The sequence below is a fragment of the Triplophysa rosa genome, linkage group LG8 (assembly GCF_024868665.1).
Source record: "Triplophysa rosa linkage group LG8, Trosa_1v2, whole genome shotgun sequence".
In the NCBI taxonomy this organism is placed as follows: Eukaryota; Metazoa; Chordata; class Actinopteri; order Cypriniformes; family Nemacheilidae; genus Triplophysa; species Triplophysa rosa.
Window position 1 is genome coordinate 25,046,987 of NC_079897.1, and position 24,738 is coordinate 25,071,724.

The 24,738-nt window shown below is 37.3% G+C and overlaps 4 protein-coding genes across 5 annotated transcripts; 1 reads left to right on the top strand and 3 right to left on the bottom strand.

Moving 5' to 3' along the window:
• Nucleotides 1–75: 75 nt before the first annotated feature.
• aldh5a1 (aldehyde dehydrogenase 5 family, member A1 (succinate-semialdehyde dehydrogenase)) lies at nt 76–5,791 on the bottom strand. 2 transcript variants are annotated; one of them, XM_057340108.1, is made up of 11 exons: nt 5,704–5,791; nt 4,967–5,209; nt 4,335–4,418; nt 3,996–4,166; nt 3,783–3,899; nt 3,083–3,226; nt 2,859–3,002; nt 2,062–2,220; nt 1,808–1,971; nt 1,506–1,564; nt 76–1,285 (listed from the first exon to the last, which is right to left on the bottom strand). In XM_057340108.1, exons 2-11 carry the CDS (start codon nt 5,186–5,188, stop codon nt 1,074–1,076), a joined length of 1,476 nt encoding a protein of 491 aa, XP_057196091.1. In that variant the 5' UTR covers nt 5,189–5,209; nt 5,704–5,791; the 3' UTR covers nt 76–1,073. The 2 variants fall into 2 exon arrangements, with proteins under 2 accessions (XP_057196091.1, XP_057196090.1); XM_057340107.1 differs by lacking the exon at nt 5,704–5,791 and having other exon boundaries at nt 4,967–5,687.
• A 933-nt stretch (nt 5,792–6,724) lies between these two features.
• elp6 (elongator acetyltransferase complex subunit 6) lies at nt 6,725–8,788 on the bottom strand. Its single transcript, XM_057340789.1, has 7 exons — nt 8,412–8,788; nt 8,249–8,327; nt 8,088–8,158; nt 7,671–7,795; nt 7,376–7,580; nt 7,032–7,181; nt 6,725–6,951 (listed from the first exon to the last, which is right to left on the bottom strand). Exons 1-7 carry the CDS (start codon nt 8,463–8,465, stop codon nt 6,829–6,831), a joined length of 807 nt encoding a protein of 268 aa, XP_057196772.1. The 5' UTR covers nt 8,466–8,788; the 3' UTR covers nt 6,725–6,828.
• A 100-nt stretch (nt 8,789–8,888) lies between these two features.
• gabpb2b (GA binding protein transcription factor subunit beta 2b) lies at nt 8,889–13,856 on the bottom strand. The gene is made up of 8 exons (XM_057340788.1): nt 13,697–13,856; nt 12,920–13,027; nt 12,430–12,597; nt 12,113–12,307; nt 11,710–11,857; nt 11,004–11,153; nt 10,799–10,917; nt 8,889–10,716 (listed from the first exon to the last, which is right to left on the bottom strand). Exons 2-8 carry the CDS (start codon nt 13,025–13,027, stop codon nt 10,357–10,359), a joined length of 1,248 nt encoding a protein of 415 aa, XP_057196771.1. The 5' UTR covers nt 13,697–13,856; the 3' UTR covers nt 8,889–10,356.
• Nucleotides 13,857–14,328: 472 nt separating this feature from the next.
• Nucleotides 14,329–23,573, top strand: cdc42se1 (CDC42 small effector 1). Its single transcript, XM_057341153.1, has 5 exons — nt 14,329–14,442; nt 15,185–15,489; nt 19,249–19,353; nt 21,937–22,015; nt 22,092–23,573. The coding sequence occupies exons 2-4, from the start codon at nt 15,436–15,438 to the stop codon at nt 22,003–22,005; spliced, it is 228 nt and encodes a 75-aa protein (XP_057197136.1). The 5' UTR covers nt 14,329–14,442; nt 15,185–15,435; the 3' UTR covers nt 22,006–22,015; nt 22,092–23,573.
• The last annotated feature ends 1,165 nt before the right edge of the window (nt 23,574–24,738 follow it).

The following is a 24,738-nucleotide window of genomic DNA, read 5'->3' on the forward strand; positions in this document are numbered from 1 at the left end:
TAATTCATTTCTATTAACTTCTTTAGACATAATATCTTTTACACAACCATAACAGTACACAATACAATTAGTTTTATATTTTTATTCATAGAGAATTACTATTTTCAACAAAATATATCAACATTATTTAAAACTAAGGACAGATTTTCACTAAAAAAAACCACATTGGCACTTAGGACAACATTTGACAATGAATTAGGTTTCTTAAGACACTTTAAACCTTGCTAGACATGACTCAACATACACATCTACAGTACCTCAAAACAAGTTTTTTTTAAACATTAGCAGCCAACATTTCTAAAATATAAAAATAGAGCAGTCATGTCAAGTTAAAACATTTTAGGAAATGCATTTACAGGCATCAGACTAACATGTATTGTTTATTATTTTTAAAGTACCTTTTTAACATTGGGCTTTATTCATGAAACACAAGCACAACATTTCTCTAATCGTTTCACACAATATTCAAACATATATTGCAACAATCTAAGCAAGGACTGTTTTACAGGTGAGAAATGTATAATTTCATGTTTCACGAGTAAAGCCTATTGTGCGTATTGTCATTTCAACATGTTTAGTAGAAGACCTGGCTCCACTATCCAGCACCACTTGTCTATACAAATACACAAACAGAGGTTTAATCTGCATGGTGCTGGACACAAACATCTTAACCAGCGTTAGATGACTATCTGGTGAAAAGCTGCAGTTTTACTGCTTTGTTTTTTCTCCAGATCCCCACAGTAATGTAATGGTACATCCTTAATGATATATAAATCCCAGATTATGTCCTGCAGTGCCATGAATTAGCTGAATTAATCTTATTCCGGACCTGCGTTCTATCAGTGAACTATGAGTTATGACATCTTAAGGAGGGCTGCGGGCATATGTACCATTCCTTTATATGGTAAATTTCCCTTTATCAAGATGGTTCTGCTCATTGGACCATATGGAATGATATACCGTCTAATTGACAAGAGTTTGCTTCAGTGTTTTGCGCAGTAATGATTTTGTGTCTGGCTTGATACTTGACTGTAATGCTTGCTTTAATTGGTCAAATCTGTAGATTGGGGCATTCAAGAAGCAAGTCCTCCAAAACATATGTACTTTATATCCAGATATTCATCCACACCGTATTTGGAACCTTCTCTGCCCAGTCCGGACTGTTTTACTCCACCAAAGGGTGCTTCTGGGCTGGAGATCATACCTTCGTTGACCCCGACCATGCCCACTTCCATCTGCTCAGCCACTCGCCAGATCTGCCCGATGTCTCGGGAGTAAAAATAACCTGTGGAAATAGAAGAACATGTGTGGAACATGTATTGAGCTAAAGCTGAAAGCTTATGTATGGTACAGTATGTAGCTCTTTTTGCCTTATTTACTCATTACTACATTTTCAAACAATTCTTCTAATAAATGATGAGAAACAGTGGTCAAACTCAAGACTATCCTACCAATAAAAAAATCATAATTTAGAGTGTATGTTAGAAAATTATGATGAAACACACCTGCTAAACCAACTTGTGAAGCATTGGCGATGTCAAGTGCCTCCTGTTCTGTGTTGAACCTGGTGAAGAAAAGCATCTTGGGGAGAGCTCAACCACACAGATGAATTATTCAGACATACAAGAATCAGTCACACCCACGGTTTTACAGATAAATCCATTGGGTTATAGTTTTCTATGCACTACAGGTTAGTTTTAACTTTGTCAAAATAATATAAATCTCTGATTTAGAGGCAAAGTCAGTTGTCAAAAATCATGCAGATTATTCATCAATATGAAAATATATCATAAAAATAAACACTCACTTAACCACAGGAACAAGGGGTCCAAAGGTCTCCTCCCGCATGCAGAGCATGTCAGTGGTGACTTTGGACAGTAGGGTGGGCTGCATAAAGGAACCCTTCAGTCTCTTCCCACCTCTAACTATAGCAGCCCCCTGAGACACAGCATCTGCAATCTGGCTCTCCACCTACAACAAACAAAAGCTGATAAGCACCATTCATCTGAACTCTATGTGTGTGCACATTTTCTGAGTGTATTTAATATTCCTGTGAAGCACCTTCTCTGCTGCACGGACGTTGATGAGCGGTCCCTGCGTGGTGGTGGGCTCCGAACCGTGGCCGACCCTCAGCTCTACGTCCATGGCTTTTCCCAGCTTCTCCACGAATGAGTCATGGATCCCACTCTGAACCAGAAAGCGGTTGGAACAGACACAGGTCTACGACAGAGACAGGTACATGATATTGCTGCTAAACATCTCCTTGTAACTTAAAGGGACAGTTCACCCAAAAATGAAAATTCTGTCATCATTTACTCGCCTTCGAGTTGTTCCAAATCTGTATAAATTTCTTTGTTCTGATGAACACAGAGAAATATATTTGGAAGAATGCTTATGACCAAACAGATCGCGCCCCCCATTGACTCCCATAGTAGGAAAAATTACTTTATCCTTTTTTTTGTTCTGTTGAACACAAAAGAAGACATTTTGAAGAATGTAGAACAGCAAACCGTTCTGGCGCACTTTTGACCACCATTGTATTTTTTCCTACTATGGGAGTCAATGGGGGGCGAGATCTGTCTGGTTATAAGCATTCTTCCAAATATCTTTCTCTGTGTTCATCGGAAGAAAGAAAAGCATACAGATTTGGAACAACTCGAAGGCAAGTAAATGATGACAGAATATTCATTTTTGGGTGAAGTATCCCTTTAATATACCGGATGAAATTATTAGGCCCCCTTGAGTTCAATTCACGCATTAATAATTGTTTGCTGTGGATTATGTGACTTTACCAACAGTGTTGTAGACAAAATCCAGCAAATCATTTTGGTTATTCTGATTTTATTCTGAACACTCACCTGGCCCGAGTTCCTGAATTTGGAGGCCATGGCCCCTGCCACAGCTTTGTCCACATCAGCGCTGTCAAATACAATGAAGGGGGCGTGACCTCCCAGCTCCATGGACACCCTTTTGACAGTTCCTGCTGCATGTTTGAGCAGTATCTGCAAAATATTTCAAATGTTTTCCTTAAAGGGACAGCTGATGCAAAACTGTATATTCTTACGCTAGGTGGATTATTTACCTTGCCAGTGGCTGTGGAGCCAGTGAATGAGATTTTGGCCACCAGAGGGTCAGTGCAGAGCACCTCTCCCACTGCAGGAGTCTTTTCTCTTGAGCAAGGAACCACATTAATCACCCCTGGAGGAATACCAGCCTGAACTGAAAGCTGAATAAAAACCAAATACATACTTTATCATTTGTGAGTGACCCTAGATCACAAAACCTTAAGTATGTAGCATGGGAACATTTTTAGTGAAAGCCAAAAATACATTGTATGGGTCTTTTATGCCAAACGTCATTAGGATATTAAGTAAAGATCATATTCCACGAAGATATTTTGTAAATTTTCTACCGTAAATATATAAAAACTTTATTTTTGTGAGTGGATGGCCTGCTTCAGTGCCTCTAATTAACAACTTCATAGGCAATTTTCTCAATATTATGATTTTTTTTGCACCCTCAGATTCCAAAGTTTTAAACGGTTGTATCGCCGCCAGATCATCCTCCATCAATAGAAAGCTCAATTATTCAGCTTTCAGATTATGTAAAAATATCAATTTCAAAAAATTGACCCATAAGAATTGTTGACTTCTTTTCAACCCTGTCTGGAATTAAATTTGAATTTAACAAGACATTATCCGATTCTGGTGCACAACACACTTCAACTACAACTTCTTATTTAAAATAGTTACACAGACTGTTATTAAAACAGAGAGACTGACCTCAGCAAGTGCTAGTGCAGAAAGAGGCGTGTCTTCAGCTGGCTTCACCACTACAGTGCAGCCCACCGCTAAGGCAGCACCCACCTTCCTGGTTATCATGGCACTGGGGAAATTCCACTGTATGAAGGGAAAAGTTTGCAGCCTTAGTATAGTCAGTTGATCTAAAGTTACTACAGTTTGATGATGTCATCAAAATGAAGGTGGAGCTCTCACAGGAGTAATGATAGTAGCCACTCCCACTGGCTGTTTGAGTATTAAGATCTTGCGGTCCTTGGCTGGTGGTGCGACAATGTCCCCATAGACACGTCTTGCCTCCTCAGAAAACCACTCTACAAAGGCGGCCGAGTACGCAATTTCTCCAAGAGACTCCTTCATGGGCTTCCCCTATATACACATTATAAAAAAATCAATACTTGCTTAAAACTTTCTGACCTTAATTAAAGTTGATCAAATCAGGAATGCACTGTAGTTGTATATCATTCATAAAACAACTTATTTAAATAATGAAAATGTTTAAAATGATCTATGTATGTAATGAATCAGTATTCATACACATTCTGCTGTGATCAGCTTGGCAAGATCTTCCTTATGCTGAGTGATCAGGTCAAACCATTTTCGCAACAAAATGCTTCTTTCCTGCAAAATCATACATATGTACTTATATTTCAATCATATTGCAGATTATTATTATAATGCACAACACATGGTCCGGAAGTAACTTTATGTACCACGTGTACCAGGCTAAACTACCCTTCTGAATAAAACAATAGAAACCCATCACAGAAATTATAATGGGTTAATTGGTTATAATGGCCTCTACTGGTTATGTGTTGGCTTCTATCGTTATTTGTTGGATGGGAACCAATAAAACACCATTAAATGCTATTACAGTAAGCCCCAAAACACACTACATAAATCATCTTCGTAAGGTGTTAATGGTAAACAGCTGATGGTTCATAATGGTTTGTAATGGAAACCATCAGAATTTGTATAGTCTTTTATAGCAGATAAATCTCAGTTTGATTAAGGTATTATTATTAAAAACAACATTGTACACGTGGTTCCAGTGATCACCTTTCTACATTTCTGTGTTGATCTGCAATAACCTGCATGTCAGCCTATCCACCTGCAGATCTCATGAAATGTAATCTTGCGAGCTAATAGTCCTGACATTATAAACTCACCTTAGCCGTGTGATTCTTCCACGGGTGAAACGCTTTGTATGCAGCACTGACAGCGTCCTGGGCTTCTCTCGTACCGCAGTCGGACACTTTTGCGACCTCTTCTCCCGTGGCTGGATCTAACACAGGGAACGTGGATGCAGCTGACACCCAGCGCCCGTCTATGAAGCCTTCAGTCCGCAGAAGCCGCGCTGAAATGTCGAGGCTGTACCGTCGCTGCAGCATGCTGGGCAGGCCGGAGAAGACCTGCCGAACGAAACACCGACCTCCTGACTGATACAAACTTCCCATGGCGGGTACTGACAGGTCTCGTACTATTAAGACTAAAATTAAACCTTTATACGAGACGAGTCTGTCTGCAGCTCCTCGCTTGCAGGTCTAACAACAAGCAGGGCCAAAGGGCGGTCGCTTCAACAGCTGTGCAGATTGAACGGTGTATGACGTCAAAGTACCGCGAGAGCAGATTGCTCCGTATGATTTCGAATCGCTCTCGCGGTGCTTCGATTTCATGCGCTAATCGGTCTGCGCAAAGCATAGAAAACGAACCAATTTCCAAGAGAACACACTCTTCTGTTGGTTAGACAACCAAGAGAAAAATACAGCCTAGTTATTTCCGTTTAAAATACAGCCTAACGCTTTTCGGAGCAAATAGCGGTATTTGATACTGAATTTTACAGTAATTTATGTTTAGGATTGCTTGACTTGTAAGCATGTTACATAAACGTTTGCACTTCACTCACTTCAGAAATAGGAAATCCGGTCGACAGCAGCGATGAAAGGCAAGGGTTTCTGCAGGTCGAATAAATGGGCGTGCCAAACTATAGGGGGCGTGCCGAAAGGATTATAATTGGTCAAAGCAAAGGTGCTCTTCTTGCAAACTGAGTTGACCAATCAGCGTTACTCCCACACGTACGTCTTTCTTTTAAACAGGTAACGTTAGAATGTCGCGGTAAGGTGTGTGTGTCATGCAAAGGTTGCAAACTTGTGAATTTGTGAACATAAGCCCTTAAAGACTAAATAAAATGTTTATCAGATAGATCTGTGTTCGCTGAATTGCTTAATAATAAATTACAGAAGGTAACTAAAAGCTCTTGCTCATCTAGAAGGAGCTGTCGTTATGTTTTATAGGCCTTTCAGTCTTTCTGTGTGTTTTTGTTTACATATACTAAATCATAGTTGTACTAAAACGGTAGAAATGCCCTTTACTTATATGACACCAAGGAAAGCAAATTATTTTGAATTTATAAAACGCTAGTGCAGTTGTAAGTGTTATTTTAGTGACATGTGTACCACCCTTTTCAATAAAGAATAGTTTGTATGTAAGCATCCTTTTCATAAGTGCTAGTAATAAAGATCTTTGGTGATTTAACTGTAGGAGTATCAACTATTATACTGATTTTACTTTTCTTTCCCACAGAAAAAAGAACAGCTCTTCATCATGTTCACAGAGGACTTCATCTAAATTATGGAAAATATGTATGCCAAGTATATGACAACAAAATACAAAATTGTTGTTGTAGTTGGGGAAATTTGGGTAGATTATCCTGTTTCTCCAGGACAAGGACTACTATATTTACAAACCACAAAAATTATATCTTATATTTTATAAATTATATTTTTATCTGTTTGTATCAGATTTAGACTTTTAGTAATATTTAGACTTAGATTTAGTGATATTTAGTGATCTTTTTCCAGATTTTAATAATAATATCCTGTTAACATGAAACAGCATAGCAATGAAAATGAACTCCGACGATAATAAAAACAACAGCAAGATGTTTAACATATGCATTTATGGACAGCAAACTAAATAATGACATTGTTTCAGTGTAAAATTAGAAGAGAAGACTTTTATTTGAAAATTGTTAGAGAACAGCACTAGAAGTGCCTCGGGCAAAAAATGATGCTCCTTTATCGTGGACTTTATAATGAAACATTTTTCTTTGATTGTACATGGCAAATTCTCTCGATCTCCACCACACCTCCATCTAAAAAGACCATAAAAACCTTAAATCAATTTAGAGCAACTGATTATAGAGTATGAGGGACTTTTAACATGATAGCACACCTGTCCATGTATGTCCCTGCAGTAGCCTGTGGGCAGCCCCTCTACATGTAGTGCCAAGCTGCACTGATGAATTACTCCCTTCTGAAGCAGGTTTGAACCTTCATCATCTACATCCTCCTCCTCGCGTCTCACCAGAATCACTATATTTCCCTGAACACAAACAGTTAAGAGTTAATTCATCTTAATGTAGAATAAGAATAAAGAGAACATATTGCTCTAGTTACCCATCTGATGCCTGACAAACGTTGTAAGGCTGAAATATTAATTTATCTATTTATTTTTAGGATTCAGGACCTGTACTGTTTTTTTCACACATGCACTGATTCAAAAACATCGAGACTCGCCTGTAACTCAGAACAGATGGTGGCTTGGCAGTAGAGGGTGAAGTCTAGTATTGCTCCAGCACTGACACCTAAGCTAAGGAGTACACTTAGATCATCTATGAGTAATACCGGAGGACCCCATTTTTCACCATCTTCATTTTCTCCATTCTGACGCACAGAACTTTCCACAAATTTGAAAAGACATTCCAGTCCAGCACCTGGGGACCTAGATAGATAAACAAAAGCTATGGCAAGACAAATCTTTTCCTACGAAATCTCATTTATTGGTAAGAAAAAGAGTATGTGCTATACATGCCTGAGATAACTCAAAGGTAGTTTGCTCTGGCTGCTTTCCTCTTGTGATATAACTCCAATGGAGTCCTTTAATCCTTCAAGAAATACTAGCTGCCCTTTCTCCCTCGCCTGGGTCAGACTCACACCCTGTAGAAAACAAGTGATAATTCATACAATTTCTGCAAAAATATCTATAACGCTTATTAAAACAGTTAAATTAGCCAACACCACTTAATGCATTAGGTTTCATGAGCTAGGCTAATGTTAATTTATAAATATACTATTCTTTATTATAAATTAATTTTAACCAATGTTAATGTGCAATAATAATGTATTCGTATATTTAGAAGTTATCTAAAATAATAAACACAACAAAAGTTTTGTTCACGGTTTCTTTCGTTAAATTATGTTGACAAATTGAGTATTTAACAGGACTTACCAGCCTCTGACTGACAGCACTGTAGTGGCTGAAAGATTGCACGAGACCCAGAAAGCACACCTTACAACCAGCTGAAAGGATACAAGTATAACTCGCAAATCTATTTAATCTTGAGTTGTATATATACAATCAAAAACTTTACTACATAATAGGTCACTTACCACGTAGGTAGAAAGACAGATAGTGATGAATGAGAAATGAAGCATCGGCTTGTCTGTCAGACAGCACGATGAAGTCACCCTACACGTGCAAACAAAAACTTTAGGTAGACTGTATGACATAAGTTACTTCAAACACGTTAAAGATGTGAAATAAAATACTTACTGTTCTGAAACTGTCTGGGCTGGAACTGAGAATACTGTTTAACTCTGGAAACATGTCGGAGTGTTTAAAACTGGACAAAATTGTCTAATTCGAAGACTAAACCGAATCTTCCTTAGCATTTATCATGCTGTCGATAAAATTAACAAATGTATTTGTAACGGAAATAATAAATTGTGCATGCGCCACCAATACTAAACAATATTGCTAAACAACAACGGCTAACGTTAACTTAATTGACAACGTAGCCGAAATCAGACGGGCTTTAAATCTGTTTTAATGTTTTACAATATTAACCTAAACTCTCTAGAAATAATGTAGTATTTAAAAATGTGTAAATAAAAGCAGAAAAATTCCTTGTTGTTTCGAGCGCGTATGCGTGCAACGTGAATACGGATGCCGCATGAGGACATTCTCAAAAATCGTTTCAGTGAAGCCTGTCATGAGAACGCAAGAAAAATGTGAGTAAAATCCGTTTCTGTTAACGAGTCGAGTGTTTATTACTTTATTCATTTTTCCCTATAAAAACTAGTAAATATCAAAATTAACACCCAATAGTGTTTCATTGCAATGATATACATGTAAAATATACAAACAAACCCTAGCGACAAACTGTTGGCGTCTGTTATGCATTATGTGTTCGTCTGCCTGAATGTTTGTCGAGCTCTAAGCATTTCCATCTATCACACTAAAAAAAAAACATTTTCAATGTGATTGATTATTCAGCCCATCAAACTTTCCAAAAACAATTTGAAAAGTTAAACATCATTTGCCTTAGATTTGAAACTAAAAACCAAATCTTAATGCTTGTCATCATTTTGAATTACAAACCACTTCAGATATCACCATATACAACTGAAAATATCAGTAAACAAAAAGTAGAAGAAAAAACATTGTCTTGTCCAAACAAATCCCCAAGCACCCATTAAATAAATACATAATATCCATGGGTTTAGATGGAAATATTTGCATATGTACAAAGTATAATTTGAGCTACAAATAAAGCCCTTAAAATTAATTTAAAGGAATGTTAATCATCAGCTGTGTACCTGGAAATCCAATCAAAAATACTGCTAACGTCTGTGAAAAGAAAAACGCCTAATAAAGGTTAAAACAATATTCATATTCATTCACATTTTAAAACATTTCGTTGTCATGCAACAAATGATGTTTTTCAACACAACTGATGATATAACTTCACTGCAAGATCAACTGTAAAAGCTGCTAACATCTGGAAACAGAGCAGCATTTTACAATATATCAGATGACGTCAAAACAGACACATAGCCAAGCTATGAAACACATGCAAGGAAATGCTGCGTATTCTTTGAAGCAATACAACTGTGAATTAGTGTATCTAACAAAACAAAGGAAACAATGCAAGATAAAAACAAGCAAAACATTCATCAGAAGGGAGTAACAGTCTTAGCAACCACTAAAAAATCCCAATAGAGAGTTTTTACTAAGTACATACACAGCTACTTATTATTCATTACAAACTAGCCAACTTCAACTACTGTTCAAAGCTAACAACCGCCTTAACTTTGCAAAATGCTTGGTATTGTGCCATTCAAATCCATTGTTTTCCATTCGCTGTTAAATAAGTAAATTGTGAAGCAATATGAAGCAGTCACATTGTGTACTTTACAAAAGAATTAGATTAATAATGTGGCTTGAGCATTTTCACTTGAACCAACATAACCACTTGTGTTAAAAAGCACTCCCTATTCTATTCCTATCAATCTGAATGGTTCAGCTTTGATGCTGTGGCCACCTAAATGGAAATCATTGCAGAGGTTCATCCCAACTGTTCCTTAAAATAAGTAAAAAAAATGGATAAAAAACAAATGGTTATGATTTACAATAAATAAATACAACATGGCACTCCAGGTACACAGACTAGTTAAGTTTATGCAATTCCTGAGTGTTTCAGTCTTTGGATTTACTGCTACGGTGTGACCTCAGAGGTGGCTGTAATATCTGCTGCATCTACTAATGTCAATGTCTCTCCTTCTGTAGAGTCAAGGGCCTCCTCCTTAATAATGATGGCCCCTTCTGAGAACATGACAACTTCCTCTCCACCAACCACCTCCTCCTCCTCCTCTTCCTCTTCCTGAAGGACCACTTCCTCTTGGGGCTCTGTGCAGGTGCCATTGGTTTGTCGTATGGTAATGGCCTCAAGTTTAAGCCGGTACTGTTCTGCTTCCTGCTCCTTCCTTAGTAACTGTTGCCGATACTCCTGGGCTTTTCTGTTGGCTTCTTTTAGCTGCTGCTCCAATCGTTCCCGGCTGTCTTTCTCAGTAAGCTCCTACACGAAACCACAAACAGTTAGTCTTTATATTGACATTAATTTTATGAAATAGAAATCTGATGTTTTCTATTGGTCGAACCTTATGTCTGGAATCTGTGTGGTTGACTGTTGATTCAAACTTCCTCTTACGTGATGAAAGTGGTTTGGTGTCCTCCGTTACAATTTCTTCAGAAATCTGGCCAGCGGGTACCGCAACCACTAAATATATCCAGAATTACGAACCCAAATTACGGAATCAAAGCCTTGAAGGCATTATGGAATGAACAACACAGCAGTCTACTCACTCTGTTGTCCTTGCATTGTGACAAAGAATTTTTGTCCCAGACTGCCATGTTGGTCTGTTACTATGGTAATCACTCTCTGGCCATCTTCTCCTACAAGGTGCTGGATCGCCGAGTCCACGGAGTCTGCAGCTATCACACTCTCTCCAGCTCCTAAAGGAACGGAAAAAGAACAATTTACACATTATCTAACAATATTTGAAATTCTATGCATTAACATTTTTTAATGATGATGCAAAATAATTTAGGGGCGGTTTCCCGGACAGGGATTAGACTAGTCCTAGACTAAGATAGAGCTAGAGCTGTCCAAACCGAAAACAACTTGCACTGCCATATCTTAAAATACATCACTGCTTTTGTTGTCTCAAAATGCACACAAGTATTGTTTTTAGTAAGGCATGTTTGGTAAAAACTACTTAAATTTCCAGATTAAACTATGGCCTTAGTCCTGATTTAGGCTAATCCCTGTCTGAGACACCACCCCTTAGAGTTTAGAATCAACTCATTGAAACTGACCATTTGAATTGACTCACGAAAAATAAATCCCACTTACTCAAACACAGTTATGGCCAGGCATTTAGTGTCAATGACATCAGTCTTAACTCTCTTTTAACTTGTCAAGAAACAAAAAAGGACCACAAAACTAGTTTAAGGGAATTAAAGCCTGTTGTTCATGTAGGCAAATGTCTATAATCTGTGCAAATCCAACCTGTGTTTGTTTTAGCATTGGTGAGAACAATATCAGAGAGATTGACCCCTCCTGGTGATGAGATGATGAACTGAGGACTGGCAGTGGCTGGAGAACTACCTAAGATAGTTCTTTCTGGATTCATGTTCACCTGGTTCTGCATTCCATCCTAGAATATAATGATACAAGAAATACAAAAAATGGCAGACCAAGTTAAGAACAACATGACTGCGTTATAAGTAACTCTGGTCTAATGTTCTGATCAGCTTTCAACATAGCACATGCATGAGCGATGAAACAGGTTTTAGTACTTTACTCATAGTTAAAAGATTTACTCAAAAATAGGGCATAAGGTCAAACAAGACTGTTCAGGTGTGTTTTATTAAGATTGGAGCAAAGCTCCATAAGTCAAATATTGCTTTACCTGTAATAACAACATAAGCTCAGTGTTTCCTCTGTCCACTGCAATGTTGAATGGCGTCTTATCAAACTTGCTGAGGGAGTGAGTATCGGAACCATATTTGATCAGCAGCTCTACGACCCCTCTGTGACCGTGTTCTGTCGCCCAGTGCAAGGCAGTCATTTTCAACATGTCCTTGGCGTTGATGTCTGCTCCACTCTGTCCAAGTTATGATCAGAACCAAATATATAATAAATATGTCAGATTATAACAAATATTACTGACATCAACTAATTATAGCCAAGGCATTCCAATACTATATCAACATCATGTGTTCTTACCTTGACCAATAATTCAACAATGCTTGTATAGCCCTCTGAAGAAGCCATGTGAAGAGGGGTCCGATCGACCTTAGTGCGAGCATCTCTACTCACCCCGGCACGGAGGAGCACTTCAGCTGTAGAGTAGTGGCCGTATTGTGCTGCTAAATGAAGTGGTGAGGTCCCCAGCTAAAACATATGAACAGATGTGATGTGATGTTTAACCCATCCAAGTGCCCACACACACCGTGAACAACACACACCCAGAGCAGTGAGCAGCCATTGCTGCGGCGCCCGGGGAGCAGTTGGGGGGAACGGTGCCTTGCTCAAGGGTCAGCCGTGGTATTGAAGGTGGAGGAGGGTGCTGATCATTCACTCCCCCCACCTACAATCCCTGCTGGTACTGAGGCTCGAACCGGCAACGTTTGGGTTACAAGTCCAACCATTAGGCCATGACTGCCCACGAACAGAGACGATTTTAGTATGCTTGAATGGAATAAGTAACCCTCACCCAGTCTGTGGTAAAAGGTGCTCCATTGGCCATAAGAGACCTCACTTCATCATCCTCGCCTTTACGCGCTGCCTCCAACAAACGCTTTCCCAAATCCACAAGCGACATCTAAAACAAGGGTAGAACCTGGAATTATGAGATTTCTAACAAGGTACTTTCCTGTACTATAATAATGTAACATTAAAGAGATGCATTTTCACATATAAAAACAGTATATTGTATAATATGACAATATGTGTGTTTAGTTTGATTAATACCCAACTACACAGATGGCAGATTACTGTAAGCACCAGGAACCGGATGTGTACAATACTATATGATATAATTCATCATTAGTGACAGGACGGGAAATAGTCATGATTTTATAATCAAAGCAAGTTCCGGTGGAGGTTGATCTTATGCTGACCATCGAAACAACAAATTCATGATTATTAAAACTAACTTTTGTTGGCTGTCTGCTACGAGCTTTAAGTTTATTTTCAGAAATATTAAACTACAGAATGTTTCGCTGTCACGTTAACAATAATCGATGTTAAAATGAAGCGGCTGAAAGTATAAATTTACTGTCTTTATTAAGTTTTATGTTAAGCTCAAGAAGTTGTTAAGTTATAAAATAACTTTTTACGTTGTAATGTTATCGTTCACGCCACGGTATCGTCAACACAACGTGTATGTGCGTAATTACATATGTAATAAAAATATCCTTTAAAAACAATTCATCAAACTCCTGCAGTCAGTTGCTAATAAACAGAATATAACAAAACTTCTGCTTCTTACCTCAGTAAAATGTTTTCCCAACGACTTCTACAGTATAATACTGTTAAAATGCAAAAACTAAATGTATGTTTGTGTTATTTAACGGGATTTAGTGTTCTATCATACTTTTCTATACTTTGTGAAAACAAAAATAACAGAGCCGTCAAAGATGGCGCACGAACGGTACCGGAAGTAAGAATATTTAATTGTTCTTCTTCGGTGGTGTTGGAAGTTGCTGGATCTAGAGCGCCCCCTACGGCATACCCAAACAAATCAGAACGAGACCACATTCATTCAGTGAAAAGTTCTCTCAACTTTGTGCGGTTGTCTTCTTTTTCAATATTAAAACTTTTGTATGCTATCATTTTACATAAATAGGAACGTGTGGTCGCAAAAATATGTATATATTTGTCAGTGATTTTACATCTTGGCCGCTGGACAATATAAACATAGGAGAGTTGAAAGTAAAAATCGAAACTAATGAATCTGAAAGAAAAATCTGATTTCACTTGTATCATTTGTTTGTTTGTTAGTTTATCCTCTTTTTTCATGTGAAATAAATTTAACGTGTATGTGGTAAATGACATATACTGCCCGTCGGTGGCGCTAATGGCCTCTGGTTTGGAGAGTTTTCAGTATTTCCTTATATTAAGGGGGAAAACTTTAACCACACCTCAGAGATCTTGGAAACACAGTATTTCCACTCTCCATCCACACAAGAGACCATTCACTCCAGCGTTAACATTTGAATTCAGATTTACAATAAGGTACGGTATTCCTCGTTCTTACAAAAGTCACATTGTATTTTAATTTGTACGAACGCTTTCAGCGTTGGATGAACTTTGATCAATTCTTCGGAGCCGCTAATATGGCTGGTACCGATCGACTCCAGTTTGGTTTGAATAAAAAACAAACCGCCTGTGTGCTTGAGAAGAAGACGTAAGATACGCGACTTTAGTTTGAGCGCTTGTGAAACAGTGAACTACATAATTAACTTTAGCCGCATGACTTTTTGACAATTTAATTAACGTGCTACTGGGCTGCAAGGTTAAACTGGTTGGTGGTTAAAAATTAATTTCTGAGACCTTTACAACGTTGTTTTTTCTCTGCTTCCTCGAGCTGTTTGTTTACATTTCACGCGGTTTGCTTGTTTGTAGAGATTATAAACCACCAAGTGTTTAATGTCATTGTTACTGGGGTACAATGAACTGTTTCTCACGATATAACTCAAGAGACTGGAGAGATAGCGGCTGTGGTTTCACAAATGGCTCTGAACAGTTTCATGTTCTTTAAAAAGATGCTTTACAACAGTTTGGCAACATCTCAAAAATGCAAATACTACCTTGAAAACAGCAGAAAGCTCTCTATTTGTAATGTGAGCGCTATATATTATTATATATATATATATATATATATATATTTGGTCTGTTACTATGAATACATTTTTTTATTTGATGTATTAATGATATTTGCTTAATTAAAATCTTTCTTTTCCCTTTCATTAAACAGATTCTACTGAAACAGCACAACCTCACATAAACGGAAGCAACTAAAAACCAGGAATAACTCTGGGAATAAGGGGTCTTGTGTTTGATAAAGGAAAAGACACAAGCTGAGAATCGAACAAGAGGAAGGGTTTTGGACGAACCTCAGTTTTATTTCATTGAGATTTGAGGATTTGATTTTTCCTTCCATCTCGTGTCAAAACGGCCTGCAGGGTGGCGAGAGAGAGGAGAGAATCGAACCGGTGCACGCCGGAGATGAGTGCCTTCTGGCATAAGATTGGCTGCTGTGTGGTAGCCAAACCTCCTCCGGTTAGTGTCTCTTACATTTATCTCAACCATTTCCAGTTTTTTATTTCTCAATCACATTTCACAAAATTTGGACTGTTTTTGCCCACTAATGGTCTGTTTTCAAGAACCGGCATGAATCGCAGGTCAACATCTGGACTAATTTAATCAATTACCCCACGTCTCAGTCATTTGGCCCTTGTGGGAATCTAGTGTTCGGGGATCACGTGAAAGTGACTCACGCAGGTTCTTCAGTCTTAAGGCCGTTGCACATTGAGTCCGAAATTTCTGCACGTTAAAAAATAAATAGGATCTCTCGTTGTGTCAATCGCATTTACACACTGCCTCCGATATTTTCATCCGTCATAAGAAAATTGGGACTGGGTTCGATTCTGTGTTTTTCGCATCCCTAGCAAGCATTTTGACAATTCAGAGACACTGTACAAGCGAGTGCCGAATACGAAAAAACGCACACGAAAATTTCGGACTGTATGTGCAAAGACCTTTAGACTGAAAAGAAGCTATTCAGCTGATGTGACCCAGATACTCTCAGGGGTTTGCCAGTACTGCAAATGTGTTTTGGAGAGTAAAGCCAGACGCGAAATGCAGATGAACAAAGGATACTTTGTCATGGAACGCTGCATGGGTAAATTTCCAGAAGCAGCGGTCTTAAAAAATGTAGTTTGTTTGTAGATCCAGACCATTTTTGTAGCTAGTAAAGCACATTTGAATTAAAGTGATAGGTGACCCAAAAATTGACTCACCCTCTTGTCATTTCAAACCTTTATGACTTTCCTTCTTACGCAGAACACAACAGAAGATATTTTGAAGAAAGTTGGTTGTTGAACAGCACTGGCCTCCCGTTCACTTCTATTGTATGGACTCAAAACCAATGCAAGTGAATGGGGGCCAGTTGACGACATTCTTCAAAATATCTTCTTTTGTATTCTGCGGAAGGAAGAAAGTCATACAGGTTTATAATGACAAGAGGGTGAGTAAATGATGACAGAATTTTCATTTCGGGGTGAACTATCACTTTAAGACATGCACAGTTCTTGCATAAATTATTCTTATTGCTAACGTACCTGGTTTGTTTTTTAAGCAGGGGTTTACAACTTTAGGGCTGTAGACCCTTTAATATTTAGCATAATTTTTCTCTGCTTTTTCATTGACAGCTGTTTGACAAGGTCATACAGGTCTAAACCAAAATGAGGATGAGAATAATATAATTTTCATTTTTGGATGTACTGTTCCTTTAATATTTCTCTAAATAAAAAGAGCCGTGTTATATTACCAGACTTGTTTTGCATATTTGACCATTGGCTCGCCGGAGGCTTGCGAGCAGGTTTGTTGCTATCTGGTTTGTGGTTCTGAGCCAATGAGCCCAGGTTTAGCACAGTCTCTCCTGTAACAATGACAGGGGGTTCTAAAGGGAAGCTGGCTCCTCTGAAATGGGAGTTCTCATTCTTTTCCTCCCTCCTTCCTCTTTTTATTTTTAGGTTCTTGTTTGTTCTGTTGTTGGGTGGGGGGTGATGTCAGACGACAGTGGGCATCTGTAACGTGAACAAATGGTGCTTCCCAGCACAAGCTGTTTTCTCAAACCATTTCAGATATAATGGGTGCGTTTAGATTAGCTGTCACCTTACATCACAGTCTGTGATAAGAACTTGTACTGTGTATTTCTGTGATACGGGCCTTTGCGTATACAAAGATTACGAAAGTAAACTCCTTTGAAGGATGTTTGAGGTTATATAAGAGACATTTCAGAGGTGGAGATGCAGCTGTAAAATGGAAAATGTCAGCTCGGTGTTGATGATTATTTGATGTATAGATAAATGAAGACTCGTGAAGTATGCTGTGCTGAGTGTGCTTTAGTTACTCTGGGAAGGCAAGTAATAGCAAGTATGCCAACTCCCCTCTTATGGCACATGATCTCATCAAATAATTATTCTGGTTGTTGATGTTCTGATGTTGAAGCTTTTTTTTAGACCTGCTTCGTTTATATGACTCACTAACTCTAACACACAGTGGAATTGTGGGAAAGGAAGGAGAAATGTTTGAGCCAGTTGGATAACACACTAGTGCAAGTATCTGTGTACATGGACGTGTTTAATGGATAATGGATCCATCTGTAAAATCAATGACCAGTTTATTATTCGTTTCTGAAAAGTACACATGGGTAGCTGACAAATAAACCAGTCATATGTGACAGCAAAAAATTTGAAAAAAAACTAATAATAAAGATAAATCTCTTATGCTGTTTTTATTATATATTACTAATAGAAAAAATACAATTTAACAATTTGTTTTTAAAATCTTAAGGTCTATTTGTCAAATACCACAAATAGAATATTGTTAGCGGCCAAAGGCTTGCAATTGTACAAGAGAAATAACCATCAAAAAGCAACTATTTACTTGGTCCATGTAGTAAAAAATTCTTTATCACTTATTAGGCCGTGTTCACACTTGACTTCTTTTTTGAAAAGAAAAAGTTGACAATGGCGCTTTTTTAGTTAAAAAAAACGCTTGCAGCGTTGTGGCAAATATTAGCCAGCAATGTTCAAAGATAGTATTTGTGCACGAAGGCAGCTTAGAGAGACAGGCTTCATAGGTAGCGTAACGGAAGTCTAAACAGAGAGCGTCTTTGCAGTAACCAATCAAATATTTAAAAACTACAATACTAATTTCTCGCTAGAAATGCAATCAGAAGTTATTGAAAGTGAAAATTAAACTTACATTTATACAAAACTATGCTCCAACAGGCATTTTACTTTTTCGAGCTTGAGCCTTCTCGACCAATCACGTTCCTCGCGTGTTATGGAAACGACAGGTCTCTGTCATTGGTTAGCTGTGAAAAAGGTGCTTGACTTGGGGCATTTTTTTTCTTCAGAAAAGTTTAACATTTAACCTCAAAAGACGCTCTGAGCTGCAGAAAGACGCTGGCGTTTAAAAAAGCGCTCTGGGCCCGTATTCTTAAAGCTTCTAAGAATCCTCCAAGAAAGCTCTTAATTTAGCTTAAAAACTTGGAACAATGGAAATTGTTATGCATTGCAATTTGCATCACATTTCGTGTTTCGTCCATTTTCTCTGCTGCTAAAGAAACTCTTAAGTCTCTTAAAAGTCGTCCTCGCTACTCCTAAAATGTTGGACCTTAAGAGCTCTTTTAAGGAATTAAGATGCTTTATGAATTACTTATTTCTTGATCTTTTTTGTAATTTTAAGGGGAAACGCCCACATTTCTAAGAATTTTCTTAGAATTTTGTCACTAGGAGCAACACTTTGCGCTAAGATTTTTCATGAATACAGGCCCAGGACTTTTTTGAAAACACTGTTTACTCCATAGAATTATAATGTAAAACAGACGCTAGCAGCTTCATAAAAGAAGTCAAGTGTGAACACGGGCTTGGTGTTTAAGCCCTGAACCAAACCTTGCCATGCACGTTAGCTGGACCAACCTACGTTTATTATTATTATTATTACTTTTTTTTTTAGTTTATTATGGCACAATTGCTGCCAGGTTTATTGCTAATGTGATATTAATCAAATAATTAATGTCATTGAAATATCACTTAAACAGCCGTTCTTGTATTCTGTTATACTACACTTATGTTTAAGAAAGCTACATTATCTGTAGGCGTTACTGACATTGGCTTTTTTGCGATTGCCTTTTTTGGCAATGCCTTAACAGAGACTTTAAAGGGTTTTAATTCATGCCGAGTCACCAACCCAGTGCATTAGATCTTAATACTTGATTCTCTTTAATCTAAATTTCTGTCTTTACAGAAAAAGAAACGGAGGAGAATCGACCGTAGCATGATCGGAGAGCCCACAAACTTCGTCCATCTGACACACATAGGCTCTGGTGAAATGGCAGATGGCATGCAGCCGGTAAGATGTACTTCATTGCTTTGGTACAGTGGGACTTGTGAATGTAACAGAATGAATGCTTCTCTTCTGACAAGGATTCTATCTATGGATCTTCAGATATCTGTGGCCCCAGGCAACACATTTACAGTAAATCCAAAGAGTGTTGCTGGAATTTTTGTAGAAGTACATATCGCCCCCATTTAAAATCCCCATCATTTCTCTTTTGACATATTTCTCTTTCATTTTATACACAGACAGTCTCGTATTCAGTGCACCTGCCAGGCGTCTGAAAGTGAACATGGCATGTTGTCACTGGTTTAACTGCTTATGTATGTGGGAGTTTCCCTGATGCAGTGGTCATCTGCCAAGCCTTTTTTAGTTGATGAGCATTGAATCTTATTGTATGTGTGTAAGGTCAACTTGTCTTTTATAAATGTGCTATAGAAATCATGTTGATTGATTTCAATTAGGGCTGTCAAACGATTAATCGCATCCAGAATAAAGGTTTGTGTTTACATAATATATATCTGTGTACTGTACATATTAATTTTGTATTTATAAAGACAAAACATACACATACTTGTCTATACATTTTAAATGTATTAATTTATATTTACCAATAATTGAAATTGTAAATAAAGGTTTATTAATAGTTATTTTATATTTTTATTAAATATATGCATTTATGTGTATGTGTTTATAAATACAAAATTAATATGCACAGAACACCAGCATATATTATGTAAACACAAACTTTTATTCTGGATGCGATTAATCACGATTAATCGCTTGACAACCCTAATTTCAATATTTTTGTAAATAATATTTTTTTAAACAATAGTTAACGTATAATCTAATACACCCATCAGAATTTATAATAGAAGTAGAATGGCCTTGTAGATAGATAGATCGATAGATGTGTGGCTTGTATTATCTTTAGTTTGTGCTCATTGGACTGTTGTCATAAAACAGGTGAGGAGTTAGCTAATCCTGCAGCTCACAGAGAGATTGAATACCTGGGCAGAATCAAGCAGACTGCAACTTGCTCAGAGGAATGTTGGCGGGTATCCCGTTGGAGAGAGAGGGAGAATTGAGCTTTTTAAATGAGGAAATGTTTGTTAAGGTCTTTGCAGCGGTCATTTAAAGTCAAACTTTTATAATTGACTGAGTAGTCTGTAGCTTTGTGAAAGTGTGCTTTTTGAAGTATTTAATTTTCAATCGGATTGTGTGGGAAGTAAATGCTCATTTCTTCTCTAGTGTTGTTGAATGGTGCTATTAGTAGTTTTATTCAAGTCCAGGCTGGACCTGTACAGTGATAGCTGAAACGTCCAGTGATACGCAGGATTTATCGGTCTTTCAGAGTCCATGTGAGCTGGGACGGGCCGAGCGTTTAACTCGAGCGATTGACCTGCTGGCTTTTCCCATGTGGTTTTGTTCTTTTGTGTTGTGCTGGGAAGTGTGTTTATAATGTCCCGGTGAAGACGAGCTTCCTCTTTCTGCTGTGGGGTGTGATTCAGTGTTTTTTGCGACGTATGATGTAACAGCGGGTGTGTCGAAGTGAAGAGCTCTGTTTGTGAAACAGGCTTGTTCTTGCATGATGGACGTTGTTTTTCCACCTTTGCATGATGTCTGAATTACTTGTTCTTTTTTATTGACTTCCAGTTAGTGTTTTTTATGAAAAGTCCACCGCATTTCTGTAATTTAATTCAGTTGACAAATACTATAATGTGGATGTGCTGTATTACTTTGAAAAATCGCATTAATGCACAGGTCTCCAAAATGAGAAACTGTTTTTATTATAAGACATTTTTATCTGTTAATACCTTTTTTATTTTTGCTATGTGACAATTTTATTTTATGACAATATGCATATTTTCACTCCAACTTTAGCACTACGAATTAAGGTAACACATAAAGGCAAACAAATACTACTTTTTAATAACACGTTGACAATTTACTGTTTAAATATTTACAGTTTTTAGTAATTTTTCCAAAGGGTTTTTCATACTTTCATACTATGTTAATAAAAAATTGTTGTACAGTGTTCTAAATTATCATGAAAAGAATCCCACTGTTGAAAATATCCTATGGACTTTTATTGTTTTCTGTACATGGGTCAATGATGCATAATGACCATTTATTATGTGGTGCGACGGTATGCAACCATTATTAAATTAATTAAAAAATAAAATGTATTTAATTTTTGTGCCAGAAATATATCAGTTATGTGTGATTTTCAATAAAATTAAGTTTGTTAATTTTGTTAATTCAGGACAAAATTATAGAACAAAAATGTAAATGCTTTGTAAAAATGCTTTGTAAAAAAAAAAGTCAAGCATAATGAATTAATTTAAGACTATGGCCAATTCATAGATGAAAAACACTAAAATCACTTAATTTAATTAAGTACACCACATTCTTAATGTTTGAATAGCTGCAATATAAATTATTTATTTATTTTAAAATTGGCATGTGAGAAATCCTTATACATCATTGACCCACACACAGAGGACATGCATTTCGGTTCAAGGATGCTTCATGTTTTGTTAATAATTCTTCGCCTTTACTATGGCCATAACCTGCTTGCCTCACTTCCTCTTGCAGTCTGGCCCCCTGCAGGAACAGATGAGATCCAAAGTGCCTCACGCTAATGGACGAAACAGCCTGTTATAGCCTCTTTACTGTGAGTACAAACACACACTTTCTCTCATTATCAAACAATCAGTCATTTTAATATTGAGCCATCTTCTGTTCCCCAGGTTTTTAACCCCTCAGCAGAACCTGTCCAGCTAGCAGCACTTTACCAATTAGCACAGGACCGGCTTTACATCGACAGTACAGGTTTTGGTGACAAATGGCAACATCCGATTGCTGCAGTTGCCAACGTGGATGACACCTCTGCAGGGTTCTTTATGTTATTGGTCTTCTTTTCAGAGGAGATATTGTCCCTCCTTTAAGACTGTTTTATTACATTTGGACCGGGAACGTGTGGAAAATTGTGAACGTGTGAAGTGTGAGTTTGAATGTTTCGAGACGCTTGCTGCGTGCGCTATAGAAGAGGAAAGGCTCTTATCACAGTAACACAGGGGACTATTGAACTGCCTTCCCAAAGTTTGAACTGGCATGTTTGTCATAGTCTGCCCGTGATAAGGATGTGTGCCAATGCGTTCGATTTCGTTTTGTGATGGAAAATGTGTTTACCTACAGCATCTCAACTACTTTCTATTAACAGTTGCACAATGATCTAAATCCTTTCTAATGGTGACTCAGGATTGCATTTAAAAACCCTGGCAGAAGCATAGAAGTCGTAGTTCTTTGTCTTAATCTCCAGTAGGTGTTTAAGGAAACATTTACTTTCAAATATAAAATTCTGCTTAATACCCTTTTTAAACAAACATGCTCATATTTTTTATGTGGGACAAAGTGGAAGTGACAGAATTTTCAATTTTGAGTGAACCGTTCCTTTAACCGCTTGTTTGATTTTTGGGACTTTGAACATCAGCTATCATCAAGGCTTCCTGCTGGTTAAAGTCACATTTGACATTTACTTATCAAACACACACTTTCTGTTTTCCGTGATCACATGGCACTACTGTGCACCTGCTTGTGACTGCCACTAAATCGCAGACACACACCTTGTATACTTTGTGTATGTTTTTTGGCTCTGTGTAGCACTGTGTTGTGGGGAATTCCTCGTGTTGACAAACGGATGTTTGCTTGTAATCATGTTTTGCTTTGCTGGATCCCAAACTGTAGTTTACTTGCTGTAATTTGGTAGGAAAAATATTTTGGTAGGAAAAAATTCCACAATGTCCGTATTACTGTAGAAATATAATGTAGGAACACATTTTTTTATAGTACCGAGTTGCCCAGTGGTGCTCAAGAAACACATTTCATTCTTTATTCAGTAGAGAATGACATCTCTGTCATGATAAATGTCGGCTTTCTTTTCGTGTGAGCTGTTTACCATCATTAAGTATATGCTGTCACTTTCAAAGCCAAAATGTATATGGTGCAAAGCACTCAGCCTGCTTCCTTATTCTTGTTTTTTATTTTTGTTTAAAAATCTTTTAGTTTTACTCCGTGTGATCAAATTTGAGCAGTGATATTGTGGTTCATATGTCATGGTGTTATGTTGGTGCGTCTTTTTGTTCCTTTTGTTGTGCTTTAATTTGTAACAATACAGTTGTACAAAGAGCGGTATGCTTGTTTTCATTTATTAAACGCACATAGTGATAGTATTGTACTGAACCAGTACATTTTGTTGGCTGTCCAAAGAATTTCACTGTAAAACGTTGCTGTAGTTTTTGCAGCAGGTTTGCCAGTAACTTACTGTAGATTTAATTAATACTTAATATACTTTCCAATTAGTATTTTTTTCAATTACTTTAATCAAAATTAAAACACTTTGACTTTTGAGATTCAAAATGAGCAAGAGACTGGCATTAGCACAGCAACACTGCAAAAGATGACATTCTTCGTAAGCGTTTTTCTCTTTTCTGTAAAAATATTGAGAACTTCTTAAATTACGATACATTTACATAACAAGAAAAGTGACCCAAGATCTTGTTTTATGAAAGAAAAATATGTAAACTAGGCAAGTTTATGCTTAAAACAAAATTGTACATTAAATCTACAGTAAGTTACTGCGAAATTACAGCAAAGTTTTACAGTGTAGCGTTAGAGAGGGGTTTATAATGCATAACCAAACAGTTTTGTTCTTTGCATAGTGGTTTTGATCTTACATTTATTTGCAGTTATGATGGTTTTTCAAACTGAAGTTTTTTTACGAGTGATTTTAAACCTTACTGCCGTCTTAACAGTATATCACAATTCCTGTACTTGAAAAATGTACAGATCTACAAAAAAGGGCATGGTTTATGTTCCAGTTATACTAAAGACCCCCACACAAAACAAAACCCAGAAGATGGATTTTAACAAGACTACCATAAATATATGGAGGCTCGTTTCTTAATTTCCCATTCGCATTTTTTCTTATAGCTTAAAAAAATGAATAAAACGAATGGGCAAAGAAATCCAAAGCTGAAATCCAAAAGTATGTTTTAACATCTGTATACACCATAACACTCATTAGCAAAGTGGTTTCTACACTAACATCGCATGGACCGCTGCCTAAAAACCCTTGCGCAACAAACCATCAAACAATGGACTTTTGGCATGGACATTATTTAGCTAACTTACACCGGTACAAATCAAATTACGTTTTATTTCCTTTTCTTTTTCTAAGAAAACAATGGCATGGAAAACTTCAAAACAGCTGTGGTGTACTAACCGTATTTACTTTTTACATAAAAGGAAATCGATATTTTACTTGATTATCATGATACAGCTATGCACTCTTACATACAAATAACACATAACGTCTTGCTTTTCATGAATGTTTTT